The sequence below is a fragment of the Tyto alba genome, unplaced genomic scaffold (genome assembly GCF_018691265.1).
Source record: "Tyto alba isolate M040663 unplaced genomic scaffold, T.alba_DEE_v4.0 Super-Scaffold_14, whole genome shotgun sequence".
Lineage (NCBI taxonomy): Eukaryota > Metazoa > Chordata > Aves > Strigiformes > Tytonidae > Tyto > Tyto alba.
Window position 1 is genome coordinate 23,235,609 of NW_024881276.1, and position 26,485 is coordinate 23,262,093.

A 26,485-nucleotide genomic window follows, 5' to 3' on the forward strand; every position below is an offset into this window, starting at 1 on the left:
ATCAACACAGATGATGAGTTAATGGTAAAAATTTCAGCTGGCGGTAACACTTAAGATGGCATGTTCTAGGGTATTTCAGAGAAACACTGTTGATATCATTAAGATACAAAAATTATGTGACTTTAGAAGTGGCTAAGTGGTGGTAATTATGACTTTAATAATGACAATCAGTGTTCTAGTGATAGTACATTCCTGCCTTACAGCACTTAGGTTCTCTTCACCTGTCAAAAGACATTCATAAAACAAATAAGGAAATAAAAAATTATACTGTATATATGAATGTACGGTAGATAATGTTTTTTTATTTTGACAACATTTTTTTTTAATGCCAAGGATTTTCCCTATGTTTTTGTTTCAGTTTGCAGATGCATTGGCAAAATAAGTAAAAGTGAAATCAGGAAGGAATGCAAAGCATCTGTGTCTTCCACGATGATTATGACTGATTTTACTCATCATTTGAGGTACTGATCAGACACAGAATAACGTGTGACCGTGACTACTGATGACATGACCTGAGAAGTTTGACTTCCTCACATTAGCAGCTGGCAAAACTGAAAGCAAAACACTTGTAGTACAACAAAGAACCTGATGATGACACTTCTCTTTTGGTATTTTTCTTCATGTTCTTTGAACAAGAAATTGATGCCTTTTTGCCCATTTTTGGGGCTACCAGACAATTTTTATTGTTGCTGACAGAGCTGTGATCTCAAGTGAAAGCTTTGCTCTGGGTGTTCCACTGTATTTCTCAGCAACTCTAAGTGTTTTTTTTTTTTTTTTTCCTGGTAAATGCCTAAAAGTCTATGTCAGTCCTGTAACTTTCTATACCTTCACATTAATGACCATACACATTCTGCAAGCTCAGCAATGTATTACTACAACTCATTCACTGAAGCAGCCATAAATCAACTAGACCTACTGCTAGGAAATGCTTTCAGCAGCAGTAGCTTCCTATACTGACCCATCAGCCTTGCCCCCTGTTTTTTATAGTGCATAAGGAATAGGGCCCATTGGCGAGCATTTCTTTATTATTCAACTCTCTGTTCCAAGCAACAATTAACTTCTTTCCAAATAAAATTTGAACTGTTTTAAATAAAATTTCCTTTGCTGTAAAGTTTGCCATCCCTTTGTTTTCTGTTGATTTCTGGACACATTTCAAATTTCTCTTGGAAAACTTGGTCATAATATTTAGGAAAGGAGGATCATTCTCAATATGACACATCACTTTATTCCTTCCCTGCTTCTTGCATTTTCAGCAAGTCCTCAGCAAACCCTGATGGACCCAGCTGAGAGGTTGACAAGATCTCCTTCATCATCTCCCATTGGGTTCATCCCATTGTTCTCAAGCAAGGCTTCAGCATCTGCTTGTTTTGTTTTGGTTTCGGATTTTTTTTTCCAAATCCTAGATATCTGCAGATCTATATGAGTGGAGGTAGAATTATTCTGAGGTCTTTTATTTGTATCATACAGATACTAAGGGTTTAGTAGTTATATGGTTCTGACAGCCATTGCTACACCTGCGGGCTTCTAATGCCCAAGATAATCCTTGGTAGCCTCTTAACATTTTTTTGGTCTTTACTCCAAGGGTAGAGGCAACCACAATGTATACAATTCACACTTTGATGTCACCTCTCATCATTAGAGATGCTCTAGGTAAAACCACTCCAGTGTCCACTGTTCTTTACTGAGCCTGCTGCAGCTCCTTTTAGCAAAAGAGACTTTTTGGCAAGCTTGTCTATCAGCAAGTTATCTAGATACACACAAGTTTCCTGTTATTATCACAGAGGATGTTTTTGCTGTTTTCCTCCAAACTTGGCTTCTGGATTATGAGGGAGGTGTCACTTGGTGATGCTTTGTATTCGTCAGATCACCTGTGACCTGCTCACTGGGGCCAGCAGAGCTATGGGAGGGGGTATCCTCATCACCCTCAAAAAGCAAAGACTTTTTCCCCTAATAAGCTGAAAAGGCTGTTGATTCATTGCATTTTCTGTTTTAGAACACATATCACTCTCACAGTCTTGCACTGTCCCCTTTTTGCACACTTTACTTCAGCATGCAAGCAGCAGCAATCTCAGTGATAATGAGCTTCTGTGTCAGCAGATGATCTTTCAGAGCTGTTATTTCCTATAGTACCTGGCACTTGCGTGTCTGCAGGTAGTACCACACAATTAATTAGCACTACATATATACTTTAAAGTACCTGTCTGCAGGTAGTACAACACAATTAATTAGCACTACATATATACTTTACTTTTTAAAGTACCTGTTTTTTATTTTTGAAGAAGATCCATTATTCTCTCTCTCATATTGTTGCTTAGTGATTTCATAGATGTTTCTCCATCAAGTCACTGTTGTCATAAAATCATAGAATGGTTTGGATTGGAAGGGGCGTCTAAAGGTCATCTAGACCAACACACACCCCCCACCCCCCCTCCATCAGTGAGCAGGGACATCTTCAACTAGGTCAGGTTGCTCAGAGCACCCGTCCAACCTGACCTGGAATGTTTCCAGGGATGGAGCATCTACCACCTCTCTGGGCAACCTGTTCCAGTATTTCGCCACCCTCATCGTAAAACATTTCTTCCTTATATCTGGTCTGAATCTACCCTCTTTTAGTTTAAAACCATTCTTCCTTGTCCTGTTGCTACAGGCCCTACTAAAAAGTCCCTCCCCATCTTTCCTGTAGGGCCCCTTTAAGTACTGGAAGGCCACTATGAGGTCTCCGCAGAGCCTTCTCTTCTTCAGGCTGAACAACCCCAATTCTCTCAGCCTGTCCTGACACAGGAGGTGCTCTAGCTCTCTGATCATTTTTGTGGCCCTCCTCTGGACCTGCTCCAAGAGATCCGTGTCTTGCTTTGACACATTTAGCACAAACTAGAAGTTCTAATTTTTCTCACTGTTAGAAAGCCGAGGCATTTCCGAGGACATCAACTGTAGCATTGGACTCTCATTCCATTCTTTGGCCATACCCAGATATGGAATAGGACTGTAGAATTGGGCAACTCTCAGAACTTATATCAATATTTAACATGAAGTGGCATTAGGATTTTCTGTAATTGTGTGAATTGTAAAGGTCTTCTGTGCTTACTTGGAAGGGGGTGGACAGGCTCTCTATTTTTTCTACTTAGCTTCACGGAGATGACATTTACACTTTGGCAATAAAAATTGTACAAGCTGTAAAAGGCACAAAAAAAAAATCACAATCATCACGTATTTCAGAGCAGTGATAGTAGCTAAGTACAAACAAAATTGGTATTTTGGCAACCAGTTATTATTTCAGGCACTGTATCTGGTAAACTGCTTCTGTGCAAAAGTTAACCCTTTATTCCCTGGCTCACGGACCGAGTGCAGTTTGGTATTAGTAGCACAAGGCGAGGCTTGTTTACAGCCGTAACCTGTGACACTCCAGCTCCGCGGGTCTCCTCCTCTCCCACGCTCACTGCTACCATACTTTCTAAATTTTAGCAAACAGAAGGGGGTTAGCGAGCGCAGGCTGCTGGAGCTGCCAGCATCCTGCAGCAGGCACGCTGTCCCCTCTCTGCCTCTAACCCTTCTGGTGCACCTGGGACGGGCTGGTGCCAAACCGAGCCGGTACCGAGCTGGGCCCCGGCAAAACACGGCGGCGGTTCGGCGGCGGGGGCTCACACCGGGCGGGGGGGGTAGGGGTGGCTCACACAGAGAGGCGTGGCTAGGAGAGACCACGCCCCCCCCGACGGGCAGCGCCCATTGGTGGAGGCGGCGGAGGGCCCGCCCAGGGGCGGGTCCGGGGCGGGCGGGACGGCGCGGCGCTGTCCCCCCGCCGTCGCCGCCGCGGGAGGGCGGGATGGAGGCAGCGGCCGGGACGGGGGGCAGCGCCATGGCCAAGAAATACGACGTGGTCGTGGTCGGGGCCGGCATCTCAGGTGGGTTCGGGCGCGCGGTTGCGGCCGCCACGTGTGGGCCGGTCAGCCGCGGGGTCATCACGCCGGCAGCGGTCCCGGAGCCCGTCCTGCGCGGCGGGGTCGGCGGGGAGCACCGGCACTCGGGGCCGGGGTGCGCCCAGCTGGGCAGCGCGGGGCCTGGGGGCGGCGGGGCCGGGGGCGGCTCGTCCCCACCCACGGCTGGCCTTTGAGGTTTGGGCGGTGGTTAACGAGAGTGTCGGGTCCCCAGGGGCTGCAGATACACTCGGGGGAGAAAAAAAAAAGGAAAATTATCTAGGTCGCAATTTAGGACGTATTTGCTGCTTCTTGCGTTGGTTTATACTTTGTGCTCATCGGGAGAGAGTCCGTAGGAGAACTGACTTTATAGTATCCACAGGTGCAGGAGAACGCAAGCATACAGGCTGGGATTTTTGCATCCTGGAAAACGATGGTATTTTGAAGTTTTTTAGGCAGCTCTTGCAGTGCTGGCAGTTGTGTTTTGATAAATATTGCAGAAAGACATCTGGGAATATCTGTAAAAACAGGCTAGGTTTTGTTACTGTGAGAAGAGCTGGACTACAGACAGCCAGATTCCCCCAGTGCGAGGGACTCTTCACACTTTACTAGGAAATACTTCCCAAAATACTCTTCAACCCTACTTTAACACTCACAAGTGCATTGTGGTTCCTGATCTTCAGGCTTATAAAAAGAGAAGTAATTAGTCTTATAGAATCTGGTGGTACCTAAGATGAGAATGTTACTATGTTGGAGAAAATCTGTATTTGGTTTGTTCATCAGATAAATACTGTGTTAGCAGCTTTGGCCAGGTTTCACTTTTCAGGGAGCCTTTGCTTTACTAATGATTTAGAAAAGGTGTGTTACATGACTGTCTTCAGTAATACTACAACCGTTATTGCTATAGGTGAAATCAGATTTTATTAGAATTGAGGAGGAGTCAGAGGCTTTCCTTCCTTTAATCTGCAGTGAATTAATGCACAAAACAGAAAATTGTTTACTTAATTGCATTATTTCATTTGGTAAAATGACATAACTTGTTTAAATAACAGTTTGTGACAATGTAGTTATGTAAAGAATCTGTAGTATTGCTGAAGAAAAAGAAAAAATTTGGACCTAGTTTTACCTGCTTTTTAGTTTTACCGGATGCCAGGGCATTTTCCTGCTGGTACCAGTCATTTGGTCTTCATCCTTCAGGTTCCTGTAATGCATAGAGTGTCCTTAGGGAATTACCACACTCTGTGCAGCTGATGGCGATGTGATCTTAGTATGGTTTTTAGGGGTCTTTGAAGCTCTTCTTCACTTGAGGGTAACTTGCTCCTCCATCTTTCCAACCTGTAGCAGTGCTTTGGAAAAGGAGACATTCCATGTTTTGGAAAACAAGAATCAGTAAGTTACTTCAGAACACTTATGACTTGGACCAAAGCCTGGTGTGGAGTCTGAAATGGAGCCAAGCAGGAAATTTCAAGGCGTCATGTTCCCTGAAAATTTGTCAGTGGCATTAGGAAGACAAATAAACATGTCACAGCACTCTTGGGGTACAGGAACATTTTTTTTTTTGCCAGTGGAAACCCTTATATCATGCCAGTGGCGTAGAAATTGGAATTTGCCTGTTATGAATTAGAACTGGCATTATTTTAAGAAAACAGCCTTAGAAAAATGGACAATAAATGCTTTATTTAATAACTAATTAATCTTTAATATACGATACCATTCATAGCTGGGCATTGTAATTCCTATCAGCTCCTGGTTTGTCTTGCTTTTCACACAGCTTCTCTGTCGCTACCGTTCCTGTACCAATATACCTACACTTCAGTTCTGTAAGAGGTTAGACAGTGCTGATTTCTGATCTTAAAAAAAAGTAGTCTGTATCTAGAATTTTGGTTCTGGTGAGATAAATAGTAAAACATGATCCAGTATGGATAGAATTTCCACTCAAAATCTCTCTGATTCCAGTCTTGACTTGCTGATGCTTATTTCTCTGAAGATATATTATTTTCAGTTGCCTCATCTGGTAAGATTTTAGTCTCTTCTCTCCTTTTACTGTATTTTGAATACTCATTACTGTATACTTGCAAGAAAAGATGGGAAACTTTGGGATAAACTAGTTCTTTTCTAGAAATACATGAAATGTGTATCAGGTATAAGCAAGCTGCTTGTTATATTAAGTGTGAGCTTCCCAGGAGTGAGACTGTGGCTTTTTAAAATATGTGTACAATATTTGCAAAATGAAGCTCAAATCCTGACTGTCACCTCAAAGTTATCTTTTCTTCAAAGTGAAGCATGGTCTTGAGAGCCGATTTCTGTACAACCTAACACACTCTTCTCATCCATACTGCTGGCCTCAGCATGCACACTTCTGTACGTGGTCATTCATAGCGACACAGAATCGACTCTGCCTGTAGGGACCTTCAGTGGAGGGATGGAGGGAGCTTCTGCAAAGTGTTTCACAGTGGGGAAGCTCTTGGAAGAACTCATCTCTGGTGGCCTCTGCTGCTGAGATTTTCCTGCTGTACCCCATGGAATTGTGTTCAAGCTGTCCAGACTCCACCGGCAAGTACGTTTGGGCCCCTACAGAGGGAGAGCTGCAGAGCTTGGACTATATTCCTCTTTTCACCTTGGCGTGCATGTGAAATGTGTGATCTACCAATGTGGATCATGGCCAGGGAAGACCCCAGGCACGTTTGTAACATTCTTAATGGATAATATCCCCCATAATACAGTTAATATTAATTATAACATTTTAGACTCAAATATATTAAAAAAAACCTGACACGTGAAGTTAAAGACTTTCCCCATACCCATAGGGAGTTCTTTGCTCCCATTTTTTATTTGTAGGGTTTTCTACTGAACTGAAGAGGGTGTTTTGGTTTGGATTGATTTCGACCTTTTGCTTGTGCATTTTGGTTTAGGCTATGTAATTCCCTCTGTAGATAAACACAGCAAGCTGCCAGCACATGATGTACCATAGATGCGTGTCTGATTAATCAGCAGAACCATAACCCTACATCCCATCCAGAGAGTCCTCTGCTGCTTGGGTTAAGGGCCTACACTAGCTGAGGACTAGGAGATTGTCATCCTCTGTGTGGACTAACTACTGTATCGATGACTTCCAGAAGTTGTCCCTTTTATGCAGCAAGTCACTGCCATACCTCTCGTGACACATTGTCCCTATCCCGTCTCCATTACCTGCTCCCTAAGCTAAGGCCCCAATTACAGGGAAATTAATATTTTGGCTACATAGCCGTAGGATGCAACGTTCACAGGTGCTCTGAGATAAGGGATGGGATGGAAGGAGATCTGGGATGCTCAGTCATTCGTTGGGGACTGCTCGTTAACAACTAGACAGCATTAAGTGCTCAGAGAATTTTGACAGAAACCTCAGATACTTCAGCTTTTCAGATCTAGAAAAAGGCTGCTGCCTCTGTGTGATCCGTAATTCCTCAAAACTTTCTAACTGACCTTATTGGAGCATATTTTCACATGGATTACAAAATGTGGTATGTTGACTCAAAGGCTACTTCTTTGCCAAATTTAAAGTTGCTGCTAGAACTTCCAAAATAGGAACAAAACAAAGCCATGAGTTTTCAAAATCAAAAAAATGTTTGTTCCCTAGAGGTTTAGAAATACTCAGCCAAAGTTGACCAAGATTTTCCAGCAAAAAAGAATCAGCCTGAAAAACACACCCTGAAAATTCAAGCTTAAATAGTTCAAAATCTGTCAACAAGTGCAAGAAAAATCCCCTAACTTTTTTCAGCAGGATGTTCGGAGTATATTAATGTGCCAGCCTTACCTTACATGTGAATTTTGGACACTGGAAGCTGAGTTTATCAAAAGGAGGCAGGGAGAATTAAGAATGTTTGTCTATATAATGCAAACCAGAGACGCATCAGATATGGAGAATTATGTCCAGAAGCAGGCAAGTCCAAGAAAAGTTGTATGCAAGTATCTTCTGGAAGAAATTTCAGCACATCATGTTACAAGCACAAGACACAAAGGAAACCCAGCTGTAATTGAAACTTACACTGAAGATTATAATTCTTTGATGTGGATAGTTCTTATTTCCACATAAAACCATGTTTGTTCTTAGCTAGAAACAAGGAGATCTCATGGCTTAACAAAACAGATGCTTAGATTTGCCAGCCGTGTGCAGGAAACAGCACTGTTTTCTGTTGTGCTTATGGAGCAGTCCAAGCACCACAAATTGTAGGAGAAGCTGAGATATAAAAATAGTGGTAATTAGTCTTTGTATTGAAATAAAACATATGATAGACTATTAAGGCTTTTTTTCCCTCTTTCCATGGAGGAGCACTGTTGGCATCTCCTGCTCCACAGTGTGTCATCGACAACCTTACCAGTTGAGCTACCTACGCATTGGCTGTGGTCTCTGAGTGAAAGACTGAATAATGAGGAAATGCAGATTTTTCTTGCTTGCTATAATGGCAGCACAACGTATGTTGTATACTGCTCTGTTGGTTTTGACAGCATGCCAATCTGCTGGTGGGTGGTAGTGTCAGATAAACTATCAAATACACAGTTACTGGTAGAAGATATAATCAGTCCCACCTGTGTAAATCTGGAGTAGTTCTCAGTAGATTTTTTTTTTTTTCCTAGTGTTACTTCTAAATTTGCACAGAATTTGACCTGTAGGAGGAATTCAGTAGCTGGTTCCTAAAATGTATGCTGTGTTTCATCTCCCCACATCTGCCCAGTGCTGGGCTCCAGCTACCTGGTTGCTTCCCACTTTCTCTCTGGATCCAGCAGGAAAGCTGATAATCGGTGATAATATTGTCACTTGGTGCCAGAAATTCCTAAAGGCCATTTTTTTGGGGTGCAGAAATAAGTATCAGTGTTTCGCAGAGTTTGCAGTTCCTCATGTACTACTAGCAAGCTGACTGTCCTTATGAAAAAAGTGTAGAGCAGGAACAAAACTATCAGACCCCCATACATAGGGTAATGGATGTTTTATACAATAATTGCAAATAAGCACAAATGCCAGTTTCCATTTGCCTCCTCCTTCGTAATGTGTTCTAATGTTTTGCTACTAAAGATGCAAAACCTTATGATGTGGGGCACAGGTTTTGGTTAAGACACTTCTTTGTGTTATGCTCCGTGCTAGATATTTAGGTTTGGCCAAAATATGGTTGTGATGTATCCATTATATAACCAGATGTAGAAATATTGTTATTCTCTTCATATTTCATCATATTATTCATGTGTTTTTTTATGGTAAATGTATCGTTCATAAACATTGTCTAAACCAGGGGGTAACCTGCGTTGTCACAGCTGGTTCTGCTCCTGAGTTAAGAATGTCTCAGGTTTGTTTCTGGCAGAAACAAAATTTACACCAGTGTTATTCACAGGTTAGCAAATTCAGAGCTCTTAAGAGAGCACTGTAAACCTGTGGTTTGTCCTAGAGGAGTAGATTTTGCACTGTACTTCAGGCTTAGGTAAAAATTGTTGAAAGGTAGTAAAGAGCTAGGTAGGTCTGAAGTCTTAAGTGTTATTTACTCCAGTGAACAAAAGAAATAGCTTAATTAGGACAGATACCTAAATATCCTAACAATAAAAATAGGCATGAGACAGGTATTATGTCTTTCCTGGGAATACCAGCGCTGATGTTCTTGATATTTGTGTCAATGACATGGATCATAGTTTAGCAGCAATATTTTTCCTCATACTTACTTAGTTTAAGACCACCATATAGCTAACAGGAATTTATTCTACATACTAACCAAAACAATTGTCAATATTTAGTAATTCATAGAATCATAGAATTTGAAAAGACCTTTAAGATCAAGTCCAACCATTAACCTAGCACTGCCAAATACACCAGTAAGCCATGTCCCTAAGCACCACATCTACATGTCTTTTAAATACCCCCATGGATGGTGACTCAACTACTTCCCTGGGCAGCCTGTTCCAATGCTTGACAACCCTTTCAGTGAAGAAATTTTGCTTAATTACCTTAGATAGTTCCATCAACTAAATGGTATCAAACCATCCTCATCTTAACTGGTGCCTCTCATTTTAATATGTAACAGGAAAGAAGATGCTGTATTTCTAGCCCCATGCTTATACTAGTTAATTTTTTTCAGTCTTTGTTTTGGGGGGAGGGTGGCATTCTGGGGAAGAGATGTTTACTGCATTGAGTTTTGGACTTGAAAATCCCAGTGGGTGTGTATGGAGGGGTGGATTCATCCTTGGGATGCAATTCCTTCATCCTGCCCACTGTGCTTCTGTTAACACCGTCCATGAGAAACTGTCTTTGTACCCTTCAGAACAAGGCTTGCATCTGTTGAAAGCATTTAGACAGTAGCACCATTGAAGCCAGCCAGAGTGGCTTGATCTCAATTGAACAATGTACTCTGTAACAGAAAATATTTATTGTCTTTTGGTTTAAATCTTTGCTGAATCAACTGGATTATTTTTGCTAGAGGGGAAAAAAGAATTGATGAACGAGAAATTACAAACATTTACCTGAAAATGACAAAATAAATAAATGTAACCTCATCCCCAGTATCACGTATTCTACAACAAGGATTGTGAAAGAACGAGTCGAAGGATAAAATACAGTTTCTGACAAACGGGAAGTTAGTGTTATAGCATTAAGCAACACTGAAGAAGAAATTAATGTAGACTTGTGATCCACACTGTGTATTCTTTCTGTTTTGTGCAAATTTAAGGGGCTGTAATTTAATTAATATGTTTGTTGGTTTGGTGCTTGTTTTTGTTTTTTTTTTTTTTCATTTTCAGTGGCAATATTAAATCTTCAGATCCTTAGTGTGTGAAAGAAAACAGTTTTTTGATTTTCAGCCTTCTGTATGTTGTTGCTCATTAGTGATTTCTCTGGTCAGTCTGATGTTACTGAGCACATTTTAACTATATTTTAAAACATATTTAAATGCCACGGTGTGCACAAAAATTCCAATAAAAAGAAAATTGGGGAGAGGGAGGAAGGAGAAGAAAGAGTTGAGGAAGGGAGATTTCAGAAATATTTCGCATCTCTTATTGACAAGTTCATGTTTACTTGGCAAAGAGACTTCTAGCTGGATAATGAGAGCTGATTTTAAGGTGGCCATTGCCACATTTAATTACTCAGTTGTGTTTGGAAAATGTTACGTTTTCCATTAGTGAAACAGTAAAAATAATCACGGCATTAGCATGCAGTTACGGTGGAACTTTAATGAGGATATATTGACAATTGTCATACTTTACTGATGTATATTAGAATAATGAGCAAGAAAGTTCTAAAATTTTTCCCCTGCTTAAGATCAGAAAATCACAGAGATTTTCCAGAAAGGTTTTTTCTGTATGTTACTCAGTTAAAGCCTGCTGGAACGCTACAGTAATGGGTTAGTTGTCTTTCACAGAAGGTAATTATCCCACTCCATCTACGGTAAGGTGGATTAACAAGGATTTTATGAAGGAATGTTGTATTAGGTTGGTTGTGGTAAACTTTCAGCCTGATAGTGGATCCATAAAAGGCAAATGCACTTTTTCAAAGAAGCTAGCAAGTAGGCAAAGAGTGTATCTAGAAAACCAGCAGACCTTTTCTGAGAGTAAGGTAACTTTCTCTGTCTCTGTTTTGGTGTGCTCAATATGGCACATACATAGTGGCCTCAGTTTGAAAGGTTAAAAGGTTGGTGTTATCAGACTGTCATCACTCCACTGCCTTTGCATGTTTTGGAGATGTTCAGCATACATCACATAAGAAGTGCTGTCTCTGGGAAGTTTTTACTTCTGATCATGGTGTATCAGTGAATCTGCTTGATGTTGTTGATTTACAGAGCCTAGTCTTTGAAAAGTAGAATTACTATACTGCTACTATAGTATTACTATCTCCTTTCCAATAAAGTAACTTTTTAAAAACTCCCACCATTTGTGCTACAGAACTCATATCTGCTCATACGCCCTGTATCAACCCCATTGTTGAGGCAACTTGGAATTATTGTCATAAATGCTACCCTCATAAATATTTCCCTACAAAATAGAGAAATATTTCCCACATTACAGGGCTTACTTGGGAATCAAGATCAGGTCTCTTAAGTCCCAGTCTTGTGCACTACCTGCAGAGCTAAACCTTCTCTCCTATGAGGTAGAGACATGCTTTGTTGTATTTTCCATCAGACTATATACAAACTTCAATATTGTTCAGTTTCTCTATGTTTCAGCCATGGTGTATGTCTAGTGGTCTGCAGATTGGCCTAAATTCATCTTAGTTTCTTTTTTTTAAAAACCAAACCAAACCGTATATCCAGTGTTTTGATGCACTTGTAACTGCTTCGCTTGATAGGATTATGACAATTTTCTGAAATGAAAGCAGTGGCAGCATGATCTGTGGCAGCAGCAATTCTGAGTCCTTAATAGCACTGCAAAATCAATAGGAATAGAGCTTTTCTGCATGGCGTCTTCAGACGGGGGGAGCTTGTTGTGAGATTGCTATAGAAACCCTTGTGGAGGATGTATAAGTCATCTTGACTTGTTTATTCTCATCTAATAACAAGTGAATTTCTACAACCAGATACTTCAAATGAGGCATGGTTTTGGCAGGCTCCTTTCATCTTTCCGAGGCAAGTAGTGTATTTCTAATTCACAGAATTCAAGTGGTATCTGGAGGGAGTGCGGCCAGGTTTGGGGTGGTTTGCAGCTTAATCTCTAGTCTATACTTGGAGGAGGTGGAGGCAGCAATGGGGCACAGCAGCGGCCTCGGCTGTGACAGGCGTCTGTGCTGCGGTTGTACAGATATATTGCGTGTGTGTTTTAAAATACCTCACCCATGTCATGGAGGCGACCTGAGAGGTTGCAGCCCAGTGCTCGGTTTGGCCTGGTATGGCGTGCTTACAGGATGTTGTTGATAGCCACAGCATCTGAGGGCGTTGTGGCAGGTGTCAGAGCCCACGCGTGGTGGAGGGCCATGGCCCTAGAGCAGTGCTCGCATTGTGGCAGGCCCTGGTGGTATGAAGGTCCTGCCCTCCCCCTTGGCAGCTCCTGGAAGGGGCACCAGATGTCCTCTGGGAAAGTGGTGGAGATGTTGGAGAGGAGGTGAGAGGCTAGCTCCAGGCAGCCTGAGAGGAGCTGAGCAGGCAGAGATGGGGCGAGGAGCTGGCAAGGAGAAGGTCTCGTTCCTTCCTCTCGTTCTCACACAATCAATCAAACAGAAATAAACGGTCGCTCTCTGGTATCCAGTCCTGTAGAGGGTACTGAAACTGCAAAAAAAAGTCTTGAAAATTCAAGTTATGGAGAAGATAAAGGGAAAATATACAGTGTGTTTATAGGTTAATTGTATATGAAAAGCACGTAGGCTCCATGACCTGTGGGATGCTTAAGCCATACCTACGGAAGCACCTGTATCTGGTCAACTTCGGTCACACCAGAATGGAGCTAGAGAGTTGGGTTCAGTAGACACCTACATAGAGATAGATACCCTGTGCGTGGGTGCGGTTGCTGGTCCTACATTTTGAAATAAAATTGTTTCCATACTTTAAACAAATACATGTGTAGTAACAATTTTTAATCAACATATTTTGCACTGTTTCTATTTCTGAGTCAGGCCCTTTCCCAGTTGTCAGTAAGCCATAGCTGTCCCAATGTATCTCTTGCACTTTCCCAGTCTGTGTATCTCTGAAGCCTTTTTTTTTTTTTTTTAATCAGTGTCTGAGGTGACACCTGTGTTGATAAGGAAAGAAAGAAGGTGTAAGGCTGGAGTGTAAGAAATATAATTTAACAAGCAAACAGGTTAGAGATCCTCAGTCACATTACCACGTGTTCTTCATCCTTTAGCAGTTCTTCTTTATTTGGATATATCGTATAATTAAGCTATAAACCAATAGTAAGCTTAACTTCCAACCCAGTCCATTGCAACCATTATTCTTCCTCAACAGCTGTGGTGTGAATATAGCTAGCATATTCATCATGAAATGATGGTCTTAGGCATTGAGGATTTCCATATAAATTTTTTTCAGACCTAGGCCAGATTTTTAACTGTTTCATGGTCCACAGAGTAACGCATGAATGTGCTGTGCATTTTTAAAAAACTTGTATATATACAGTGAAGAATTACCCACTCATGCCTGACTGTCCAGTGGTATTTATGTAGAATAAAGAATTTAACCTATTATTTTATATATGTAGGAAATATACTTTTTTGTGACAAAAAAACCCACTGTGTATTTTGAAAAAACACTTTTCCTCATATAAAAATTAAAAATATTTGTAAGAAAATATGGCAGTTTGTGTTTCCAACATTATAGATTTTATCTTCTATGATTATGTTGAGGAAGAAGAGAATACCATCACTGAAAGGTTTAAAGAATTAACTATTAAAAAAATGTAATATATTCTCTGTAGACTTTCATGCAGGAAAAAAATTATCAAAAACTACTGAAAGAAATCAGATCAATTTACAAGTTCACTGCACTAATACTTGGCTTGCATTTTTAAAAATTGGAATATTAGATAGATTAAATAAGTATACTTCTACTTCAGCAACAATCTAAATAGTATGGTGCAAGGATGTAAAGTTATTTTTAGGCAAGTGTGGAAATTGTATATACAATTTTTGTCAGTGTAAGACATCTGAACTTCCTCAGTTTTGGTTTCTAGTGAATGGTGTTCCACTTCCCCTTTAAAAGATTATGTACACAGAAGTTTATGGACTATTCTGTATTGTCCTCAGAATAAATGAGTACATTTAACGCTGCCCAGAATAATTCCTTTCCCCTGGTCTTTTCAGACATGCATTCTTTGTGGGCTCACAAACAGTTGCTTTTAATCACATTTTGAGGTAGTGTAATAAACATGAATATAATATTATTATTCCTTACTTCAGGCTATCTTGGAAGTTCTGATCAATAAGGCTGGCCTTTGTATACTTAAGGAGGGGAAACAACTCCAAAGAAACAATGCTTCAGTGCCAAATTGGCCTGCAGGGCAATGGGATAATCTGATTTCACAAACTCGTGATTGCTTTTTACAATTTCAGCTCGCATTTGTCAAAAGCAAAGAGGACTCCTGTCCTATTGAATTTTCACTTGTCTCTAGTGCCTCCATCACAAAGTCCCATAATTGGATGATTTTTGCTGAGACCATAATTTCTTTTATAAAGTACTTACATATAGCCTGTTTGATTGCCATGGTCAAACTCCATTGCTTAAAATGAATCTTGACAGTGAAGCAGACTTTCTTCCTGCATGTGAATGAGGACAATGGATAGCAATAGAGCAAGGAGCTGATTAGTGAGAGAAGTTGGAAGCCTACATTGCTGGAACATGCCTATTTAGTATATTATTTCTATCACTTTAGCACTGCAACCAGCACAAGCTAGGTTCTGCCTTTCTATGCACTGCACAAATGAAGAGTAAGATGTGTGTCCCTTAATAGTTGAGATTTTACTGTTTTTAAAATGCCAAAATGCTAACCCGAAGGACGGAACTTCAGTCTGTGAATGCTACTTATGGAGTTGGTTATAACTTGCAACTAAGCAGCAGCCACATGATTTCTGTGGTAAGACACCATGAAAAGTTTCTGACTTCTTTCGGGAATTTTTGAAAACAGTATTGAAATCTCTGACCTTGAAGCTTTGTTTCGGGTTTTGACCATTAATGTGTCTGACTGCTGCCACTTGCTTTAAAGCACTTTCTCTTTTTATGGTAGGTTTGTCAGCTGCCAAGTTGCTCTCTGAGTCTGGGGTCAGTGTGGTCGTTCTTGAGGCTCGGAACAGAGTTGGAGGAAGGACATTCACTATCAGGGTAAGTGCTTCATGAGATGCTGGTCTATGACATAGCAAATGTCACTCCTATCTCCAAGAAGGACAAGAAGGAGGACCCACAAAACTACAGGCTGGTCAGCCTCAACTCAAATCCCTAGGAAGGTGATAGAGCAACTAATCTTGGACACCCTTGCCAGGCACACGAAGGACAAGAAAGTCATCAGTCAGCATGAATTCACCAAGAGGAAGTCATGCTTGATCAACCTGATAACCTTCTGTGATGAAATGACTGGCTTGGTAGATGACAGAAGAGCAGTGGATGTTGTCTACCTTGACTTCAGTAATTCAACACTATCTCCTTTAAGATTCTCATAGACAAGGTGATGAAGTATGGACTGGTTGAGCAGACTGTGAGATTGACTGAGAACTGGCTGAACAGCCTGGTCCAGAGGATGGTGATCACTGGTATGAAATCCAGTTGGAGGCCAGTAATTTGTGGTGTACCCCAGGGGTCAATACCGGGTCTGATCCTGTTCAACATCTTCATTAATGATCTGGATGATGAAGTTACTGGAGCATCTCTCCTGTGAGGAAAGGCTGAGAGAGCTGGGACTGTTTAGCCTGTAAAAGAGAAGGCTCAGGTGGGATCTTGTCAGTGTATAGAAGGGAGGGAAGGAAAGGTGCAAAGAGGATAGAAGCAGACTCTTTTTCACTGATGCCCAGTGGCAGGACAAGAGGCAATAGGCAAAAACTGAAACACAGGAGGCTTGAACTATCTGAACATTAGGAAACACTTCTTTACTGTAAGGGTGACTGAGCACTGCCTGCCCAGGAATATCTCCTCTGAGATACTCAAAAGCTTTCTGGATGCAGCCCTTATCAACCAGCTCTAAGTGACCTTACTAGAGCAGGAAGGATTGGCCCAGATGGCCTCCACAGGTCTCTTCCCACCTCAACCATTCTGTGATTCTCTTGGGTTTGACATCATTATCCAGGGGGAAGAGGGGGAGTAGAGTTTCCAAACAAGACAGGTGTCTCAAGTTGCCATCACTTTTGTCAAGTGATAGAGTTTGGACAGGTTGCATTGCAATATATGCCAGCAGGCTTCTCTTGACAGAAGGTGCTTTAAAATTGGTCTGGAAGCAGCTCTGACGGCCATCAAATGGGATTTGGGTGTCTTACCAGAAGTGTGTAGTGCCATTTTAGCTGCCCTAGGATACCTTGCCTGGCCTCCAGCTGCAGGTCTTCCATGGATCGTGAGTCAAATTTGTCAGCCTTGCACAAAGTCTTGGATACCTTGGGCTCTCTAAAATGGTGTTAAACATCTGTATTAAGATAATTGAATTCCACCCACAGAGTCCATACCCTTTGTCCATAGCAGGATCTGCTCTGCCTTTAACGTTACAGAGGGAAACTATCATCTGAGACCATGAGTGTCAAAGCATTTCTCCTCTCATTCCCATCTCACTTTGCATACTGTAACAGGCATGATAACTAAGAGACCTATAAGAAGCAGCCTTATCAGGTCCAGACAACATTACCGCTCGGCCATACATTTTAACACAGCTTTAAATTACCTGAAATAACACTCCTGCTTCTAAAAATTGACTGTATCTTGATTGCCATTAAAAAGAAAATGAAAGAAATGACAAGTCACGTGTGGCACAGGGTAATGTAATACCTTACGTCTGCCTCCCACCCTACAAGTAAGGGAGGTTTAAATTATGTCAGATGCCATTGCTGGGGAACCAGAGATAAAAAGTGGCGTTTCAGCAGAAATTATTGTTCATGAAACATGAAGCATAAACACCATCCTTCTGTGACTCTGAGAATGCCTAGCTTAAAATGCTCACTATAAACAATGTTAAAAAGAGTTACTATTTTGGGAAATCAGCTTGTTTGTAATCGTACGCATCCCTGAAAGTTTTTGCTTTCTTCCTGCTTCCCGAGTGAGCTCAATACTGGTCTAAGGGGTGTGTGGAGCAACTTCAGTGTCAGGCATGGCTGGGGGCTGCTAGCCAGAGCACACCAGGCTAGAGCCAATGTGTGCGTGCTGGAAAAGAGATTACTCTTCTTGAATACTGCAGTGTAGTGCTCAACATCTACAGCATTAAGTCTAAGCAGATATCTACAATGGGAAAATAAGCCTTGGTGCTGGAGATGGTTTCAACTTGAGAAATGTCTTGCAATGATGAAAAAAGTAACATGAATTCTGAAAAAGTTGGCTTAGACTTAACCAAATTACTGATTCAGTTGAATATTTCTTCATATTCTCATGTCTTTTGTGAGAATAAAAGCCAATACTGAAAACTATAGTGAGATTTAAACTAGTTATGCACATGTGTGCAATTGGGTTTGACAGAGTGAAGACACTGTGATCTCTGTGTGCCTGTCATAGAGCTCAGTACTGCCCATTTTTAACTCAGTTAGTACACATTTTCTCCTGTGCATATAGTTGCAACGCGAGTCAGTATGGATTAATTCGTTCTACTTCTAGATGTTTGTACTGAGGAGCTTCCTGTACAACTTCTGATTCCTGTATTCTTTCTTTTGACAGAACAGTCAAGTTAATTATGTAGATGTTGGTGGATCATATGTAGGACCTACCCAAAACCGGATTTTACGACTGGCAAAAGAGCTTGGTATTGAGACCTATAAAGTGAATGTCGAGGGTCATATGATCCATTATAAGGGGGTAAGTACTGCATCTTTCATATTGAGATACCTAAAGGTATCATTGAGCTTTGGAAACTACTGACAGTCATTAAGAAAGTTTAATTTAAAGCTTGCTTTTAGTAATCCAGTAAGAAGCACCTGTTTGAAGTGTTGTTATTCTATTTTAACTTATTGGGAATGGGATCAACAGGTTTGGGGTTTTGTTTTTGTTTTTTTTTTTTTTGAAAAGTGTTCAGAAAATGGGACTGACAGCACTTAAAAACTTTGGGATGCATTCAGCACCTAATTATCTTTGAACATGTCCTCTAACAAATTTTTGCCTGAAATTCAGAAAATACTTGTTCTGAAATAAAAGCCAAATTTAAATAAGAAAAAAAAATACTATTGAATGATGATACTAGACAACAGTATTATGAAACTAGTCAGGGAGTAGTATAGTATATTTGCCCCACTTACGTAACTAGATTCACATGAGATCTCTCCTAGCTCCTTCATGTCTGAGATGTGGGTCAGCAGGAATCCACATGGCCACTCTTGAGTAGGTACTGCTGTGGCTAAAGTAAACTGGAATGAAACCTGTCTTAAGAGCAGATTTCCAGCCCTTGCCTTAGATCTTTAGCCCACTGAATATTCACTCAGATCCTAGTCAGGATCTACTGCTAAAAACAGTGCAGAAGAAGAGCAGTAGGGAAAGGGACAGAGAGGGGCCTGAGATTCATAAGTATGAGGTACAACTGTTTATCTCCATAACTCACAAACTACTTTACTTTCCAAAGACCATCACTTTTTAATATCCTTTGGTTCTGATATTTTCCAGATGCCAGCAGAACTAGGCAAGACTGTGTGATGGGTCCTTAACTGATTTAATTTCTATTATCTTCCCACTTTCTCTTCCAAAAATTAGAGCAATGCCTTCGTGCTGCAGTTTTATCATATGATTCTGTTGCTTCTCCTTGTTGGATAGATACATGCTATGCTCATGAAATAGTCATATCTTAAATAATTGCATGGCCACTCCATAATAGTAAAAAACTTATTTGACACCACCTGGTGTAAATCTACATCAAGAGGGCTGGGCTGATTTGTATCAGCTGAATGTTTGGCCCACTCTATTTGATTTAAGCTCAGACATGGATCTCTTAGCATCCTAAAAGGCACTTATCTTCTGTGTGTTAAATAAAAGGCTCTAATGGGTTACATGAATTTGAGCCCTTAATCCATTTTGACTCTGAAGCTGCAGCTTTTTTTTTGTCCCACATTACATTATGCATGTCCTTGCTAATGACCATGTAATTTTGTAAGTTTTCTTTGAAGTGAAAGCATGTTTCTAAGCAAGAGGCAGTATTATGAGCTATTCAGCTGGATCATAGGCTGTGGATCTATTGTAGATTTGGCATCATGGTCCTGCTGAGCTAACCAGGGTCCCCAGGGGAGGTGTAGTTGTTGGACCAGGGTGACAGGAAAGGGGCTTTAAGTTCTCCCAACATGGACAGACTTAAGCACTGGATAAATAATAATGGTGCTTTTCCTCCTTGTTCTTCCCGCATCCTCTTCCCATGAATTGCAGGCTTTTTGTTTTCTTTCCCTAAGGTTTTCCACTGCTGCTTCTCCTTACTCTTTCCTTAAGACATCGTGTAGTCACCATGCCCTTTGTTTTAGAGATCTGTTGTTGAACCCTCCCTTACATCCCACTTCTACAGGAAGGCTATTGAAAGCCATCCGTGCAGCCCTGGCTATTGGCTGGGCTGGTGAGTGCTCAGGGCTCTTAGGGCTTGTACATTTTACCTACCCGCTGCACGCTGTTACCATGCTGTGATGGTGAGTTGGCCAGGTAGGGATCTCTGTGCTCCTGGCTATAGGTGCACCCCTCATATTCATTAAAGATGGTCCAGGAACCCGAGCACCTGTGGTATTCCCTAGATGATAGAAAATGTGTTTGCAAGAGCTGATTTGATACTAAATGTGTTCAGCTTCTTGGGATAATACACTGTCAGCTGTGGACCAGCTGCTGCCTTTCAGGATTGAAAAGTATGACTAAAACTTTTCTCCTTGCGTATCATTTGCTGTTTCTGTCAGCTGATGGCTGTCAGGGAGTGTGTAGCCAGGGCCAGACAGGAAAGTCTCTTCCCAAGGGCATTTTGAGTTAGGGGAAAGTGGGGAAATGGTTTATCCTAGTAGTGGAAGCAGCCAAGGGAAAGTAGAAATCCCAGGAGAGATTTCATGAGCTTCTTTACTCTCAAAAGAATTTTTCCCATATGTGTGTGGAAAAATTCCATGTACTGCAAGCTTCAAAACCCATGTTGCTTTGTGTGGACAGGTTTCCTCTGTAGTTACAGTTTATTTGAAAAATCCAAACATGTAGCTATTGTTTATCTTTTTGTTTGTTTGTTCATTCTTTCCCAGCAGTTAGCATGGTAATGTGGAGTGCTTTGATGTCAATCAGGAATTTGTGTATATCTTGTCACCTTAAATCTGTAACTTCAAACTGTAAACTTTGTTATGAGCCCGACTTTCTCTTCAGCCATATTGCTCTGTGGCTACTGTCCCATAATTCATCAAGAATGCTTTAGGACTGAGAAAAGGCAGATCTGCTGGAGTTCTGTCTTCCGGGAAGAGGCATATAGCTTTTTGGTTTTACGGAGGTCCTTGAAGGTTATGCTGTGCTCTGATTTCACCTTCTCTTTAGTAGAAGACCCTAGAAAGTAAAGGTATCAGGGCCTTGGTGTGGTATTAACCTTCTCATGTAACTGCAGTCCTCTAATATCTGGCAGCAGCACCCAGCTGCTGTATATATAACATTAGTAAATAAGGACTGATTTTGCTTATTTGTTTGCTTATGATTCTCAAAGCAAGGTAACACTTGACAAAAGATGACCTTGCAGAGCACATCTCTCTCTGCTGCCTTCTTTCTAACCACTGAAGCACCGTGCTTGGGGATATTGTTTCCTTTGGTTTGGTGTGAGGTGACTAATCCAGGCAGGCAGCAGGACTCAAATCTGAGGTCTGCAAGAAAACACTCAACACACCAGGAAGTGAAAAAAAAAAAGTTAGGTAAACTCTGTGGGTCAGTCAAGCAGCCTTATGTTAGCATGGGAACAAAGCCAGTAGGTTATTTTCCTTTCAGTTAAGAAAACAGTAGTTCTCAAAATAATACACCCAGAAGACTATAAACTTTATTAAAAAACGGAATATTGCAAGACCTTGCCTGCTTGCAGTGAGCTCCTCTGTGAAACATGCAGCCAGAGCTCTTCTGACTAGTGGGGAGAAAATATTAAAAACAAATTAATAACTTACCAGCTCCAGGTCATTTGGGCTGGATTTATTCCCTGCTATGGAGACACTTGTGCAAGAGAGAGACTTGAAAAACTGATGTGGCTAAGGCTGTTTAGCTCATGCTTTCTGATGGGCAATGGGAGTTTCTCTCCTGGAATTTGTTAGAATTGGGCTTTCCTCCAATCAGCTCCCACCTCTTATAGGTCCAACACCCCTGCACAAGGAGTTAGTGTGTCTATGAATTACTTCAGGCTCTCTAAATTCAGTGTCAGCCTCTTCCAGGTCTGTTAGTATTTTTCCAGCTTTTCCTTGGTCTCCAGTCTTACTGAAGTTAATGGGTTTTTTGCATGCAGAAGAAAGCAACAAGTGATGCAACTTTAGACTATTAATTATCAGTTGACATTTCATAGTTCTCAGGGGATAAAATATGTTTTCTAATTGATCTTCCTGTGCTATGCCATTGACCGAAGTTGTGGGGATAATAGTATTTTCAGATCAGTAATTATAGTTCTTTTTTCAGATAGTGGGTAAGTGAATATTCAGTGTGATACGTGTCATACCAGTGGCTGAGACCATAAGGTTTCTTGATCAGTCCTCAACAGTTTGCAGTCATGGTGTACTACAGCTAGCATAGAGGTGGAAAAGTGGGAGGAAAATATTAGGTAGCCAGGCAGCACGCAAGTTCTCTCACCAGTTGCCCCATCTGCAACAATCAGAGTAGTTTAGGAGTTTCTCAGCCTGTAGCTGTTGAACACAGTAGAGTTAATGCTGGGGGTTGGAAAAGCTGTTTTGGCACACAACTCATCATAGAATTTGAGAGACTTTTCTTGGACTGTTGTTTCCAGCAATACAAGAAATAGGTTTGGCTGAAATCATGAGGAGAGGAGCCTTAGAATAAGTTACTTTTTTTACTTTCTTTTTAAATAAGTGCTTCTTTTTTTTGAGTTAAGTAATCTGAAGATAGGAGAGGTGTTTGCAGGTTACACCACTCAGTACAAGCATAGTCACTTATGAAAAAGCCTGTTGAAAAGAGGTATCACTGAAAAGTGAAAAACTGTGAAGTTTTCACTGCTATTCATGAATGGCAGGCTTATCTTTTCCCTTTGTCCCCTTGCAGTATCAACATGACAGAACTGCAGTAATAACTTATCTTCACCTGTTGTTAGGTGGCCTGACAGCATTGCACCTCATCTTTGCTTTAGGGCAGGATTATTGGTGTTAAAGCACGCCAAGGAAGACACATTGATGACACGTATGTTCCCGACCAGAATAAAATGTCTAGCAATAAGTGAATTTTGAAGGAGCAGTTTTTTATGATCTTTTTGAAAAACAACATGTTGTGCAATAGGAACAAAATTATTAGCAATATATTACTGCTTTGTATCAGGGTTTCCTTGTTTGTTACAGCATCAGTTTATGACAGTAAAAGCCATAGCATGCAGTATATCTCTTTGTGTGCATTTCTTGGTCCTTTTTTCTGTGTCTGAACACACAGTGCTCCAAACTGTCAGTGAGAAATTGTGCTCAAGGAAAAAGAAGAGGCAGTGTCATGTGGATGATTCTCTTGCTGGTAGTTCATAGGAGAATTTTCTCTGCTCTTGCCATGGCAGGAGTGTGTTTTACATACACACATTCACTTGGTGAAGGCTGGAGCAGCTTCACCTTCCTGCTTACCTTCCAACGTAGCTCTCTAAAACAGAATGAAATTGGGATAAAGGAAAGAAGTATGTGGTACACGAGATTATGATTACATACCCAGAAATCCAGAGGCAACCAACCACCGCCAGAGTCATCCTGGTGACTTGAAAACTCAACTGTTGTTGGAAATGCAAAAAAAAACCTTTAAGCACTTGGATCTTAAGCTGAACTAAGTGCTGAGATTGCAGTCTTGTGCTTTGCATGGCCAGGAGCAGAGATTACTGTGTCTAAGATGAACAGGAGAGCATGTTTGCCGCTGCCCTCGCTGAAGATGGTGAGGGGGTACAGCACAGCATGGGCCATGGGCCCAGATGGATGCCGGAGCTGGGACACGGCTGCAGCCATCCTCTGGGGAGAGAGGGACCAAGCGGTGTTGGCCATAGCAAGGCTTCTGTCCCTTACCCATGTACCCTTGTCTCCTCCGTTGTACCTGCCCTGAGGATGACAAAAGTTGACCAAAATGTGGGAGTTGGGATTTTTTACTGCTTTTGCCAAGTCTGAAAGCTCACTGTGGTCTCTGAATTTCATCTTGCACCTTTTATCTTTGTTATGACCTTTGCAGAAAAAAGTTCTGAAGAATATCAGAAATCCGTATGTATTTACACACATGTACACAACTATCTGTGGGGAAGACCACTAAACCCTCTCTCACCAAGTGTGGGAAAGGCCCTTTTGGCTCCTGCTTCGTGTCCCCCCATCCCTGGTTCACCATCTCATGCATCTGCAGCACTGTGGCCTCTCGCTTGGTCTGTGGCTCCCCCCTGCCCGCTGCAACGGGCCGGCACGGCGTACGCCGCGCTGAGAAGCACATTGCACTCTGCTTAGCACCACAGCTCCTACCTGTCGTGGTCTGGTGTGTTCGCTGCATCCTGCCACGTGATCTCATTGCAAACTTTTGACACACCCGGAGGAGCAAACATTAAAGAGGTCTGATGAGAAATTTGCCGTTGATTTACGCGGGGGAAAGTTCAAAGCAACTTCAGAAGAGAAAATGTTGCCTGCTCATCCAGTCCTCTTTCAGATTAAAGTTATCACTAAGAACCAGCTGCTGTTAGATTGTTTCACTTATCATTTTATCACAGGATTATCTGAAACAGTCTGTATTCCTGTTGCAGCTATGTGTCATGCACATTGTAAGTACTGATACCATTTTTGCAAGGGTATGAAATTTTTCTTCCTGCAGCCAAAAACTTTCTTTTTGGCAATTGTTTGGTTTTTTTTTTTTTTTTTTTTGTTTAGTCTAGCTTTCTCCCAAGGTACTTGGCATAATGAAGAGATATGTTTGCTTTTTATAGGTGAGTTGTACCATAAAAGTGCTTAGATAGTTTAATAGTTCAAAATGATGCAGTTTTAGACCCATGCAAATTTTAGGATGCACATCTTAACAGGCAGGCAAACATTAGATTCATTCATATGTAATAATGAAGAATGCTTAGGTAAAAGGAGTATTACCTCCTTGGCCACAGCTTGAGTCTCTTTAGACCAGAATTTGACAACCTTCTCAGAACAACTGTAACCCTCCCCATCCCCTCTAAATAAAAAAGAAGTGTTACTGTCCTTTTTAATGCCAGCCCAACAGTTTTTTCCTCTCACACTTAGCTTCATGCATTCCATTGCTTATATGCATATGGAGTGAAAAAAAAAAAAAAGGAAAAAGAATAGGTCTTTTGGGGCAAAAGGTCAACCATGTGATAACTTGAGTTTTGTGTTCTTGAGTAATGAAGATATGTTCTGTTGTGTTTCAATTGCTTATATTTTTATGTGTATTTTAGGGAAAGTCACGCTATTTCACAGGTATTTCCCCTTCAACATGGAATCCCTTAGTTTATCTGGATTACAATAACTTCTGGAGGACCATGGACAAGCTGGGAGAAGAGGTAGGCTGTGTATATTGCATCTGCTGCTTCCCATAGTGCTCATGTCACTATGAGACTATGAGTAAATCTGGCTTGGTTTTGTTTTGGTTCTGGCAGGCTTTTTTTCTGCTTCTTTAATATTAAAAAAAAAAAAAAAAAAAAAACCAAAAACAAAAAAACAAACCTCCATCAGGAAAGATATCGGTGTTGCCCAGAAACTATCAGGAATAACAGGGCTTCCTCACTGAGGGGGCGGTTGGACTAGATGATCTTTAAAGGTCCCTTCCAACCCAAACCATTCTATGTTTGTCCTGGTTTTGGCTGTGATAGAGTTAATTTTTCTTCTATGAGAGGATACAGAAAGATCTGGAGTTGTCTAAGATACCTGAAAAAAATGATGTTGAACCTTTGTGTATGTACTTTCTCATGCCAGGAAAAACCATTCCACGAGCTGGGAGATAAGTGGTTTTCCCCTTCCCTTGTTACGGCCTTTTTGAATAAGGGTGATTCTTTTTTGTAGCTGCCTAAGGTGGGCTCCAGTTCGGCTTCATATTAATTCTATTTCTAAAATTTTATTTTTAAAATTCTTAAACAGTAAATGCCTTCAAAATTGTCACAGTACAACTGCAGATCTTCCTGTGTACAAAAAGTAGTCCGTGGAATGACATGCTGTCTTTCAAATATTTATCAGTTGTTTTATAATCTGGCTGCAAACCAGGGGCCCTACCTTACAATAACTTTCAAACATAACTAACTGTATTCCTGCAAAGTTCATCAGGTTTATGTGTTTTTTCAAATCAAATTTGTGCATCATGCTACACATTTTTTTGTCAAATAATATATATTTTTTAAAGATTAAAATATATGATGGTGTCCTCACATGTCACGGTACTTACATGCAATGGATTATTACTAAGAATTTAATAATATAAAAATAATTTAATAGTATCTAGACATTTTTTCTCCCTCTGTAGTTAACAGAGACATAGGGGGCCTTCAGATACCTGTTGTGTAACTGACTGAATCTCTGACTGGAGAAAGAATTTTTCCCTCAGCTGCTAGAGGACATCAAGACAACTACATTAGAAGACACCTCACTTCTGGATGACTAAAGGCCAGATGGGTCCCAACATATGGATATAGATCATGGGTCAGATGGAGCCAGATTTGGTGGTCATGGTACAATTCATGCCCAAGAGTGTGAATGGAAACTCTTCCATTTAGTGAACTTACTCCAAATTTGCATCCATGTGCAGGAGACAAAAGCAACTCCTGGCCAACATATCAATCAACTCAGTGCTACTAAGTAGCTGTAACCAGGCAATGATATAGTACTCAATAATTTCTTGAATATTTTGCTT

At 41.0% G+C, this 26,485-nt stretch overlaps 1 protein-coding gene across 1 annotated transcript in view; it reads left to right on the forward strand.

The window, feature by feature from the left end:
* The first annotated feature begins 3,795 nt into the window (after positions 1 to 3,795).
* Positions 3,796 to 26,485, forward strand: part of LOC104364021 (amine oxidase [flavin-containing] A) — a 38,127-nt gene continuing 15,437 nt past the window's right edge. Inside the window, exons 1-4 of the mRNA XM_042788818.1 lie at positions 3,796 to 3,899; positions 15,567 to 15,661; positions 18,179 to 18,316; positions 25,041 to 25,145. Coding sequence (XP_042644752.1) covers positions 3,821 to 3,899; positions 15,567 to 15,661; positions 18,179 to 18,316; positions 25,041 to 25,145 — 417 coding nt within the window. The 5' untranslated portion in view covers positions 3,796 to 3,820. The remainder of the gene's footprint in view (positions 3,900 to 15,566; positions 15,662 to 18,178; positions 18,317 to 25,040; positions 25,146 to 26,485) is intronic.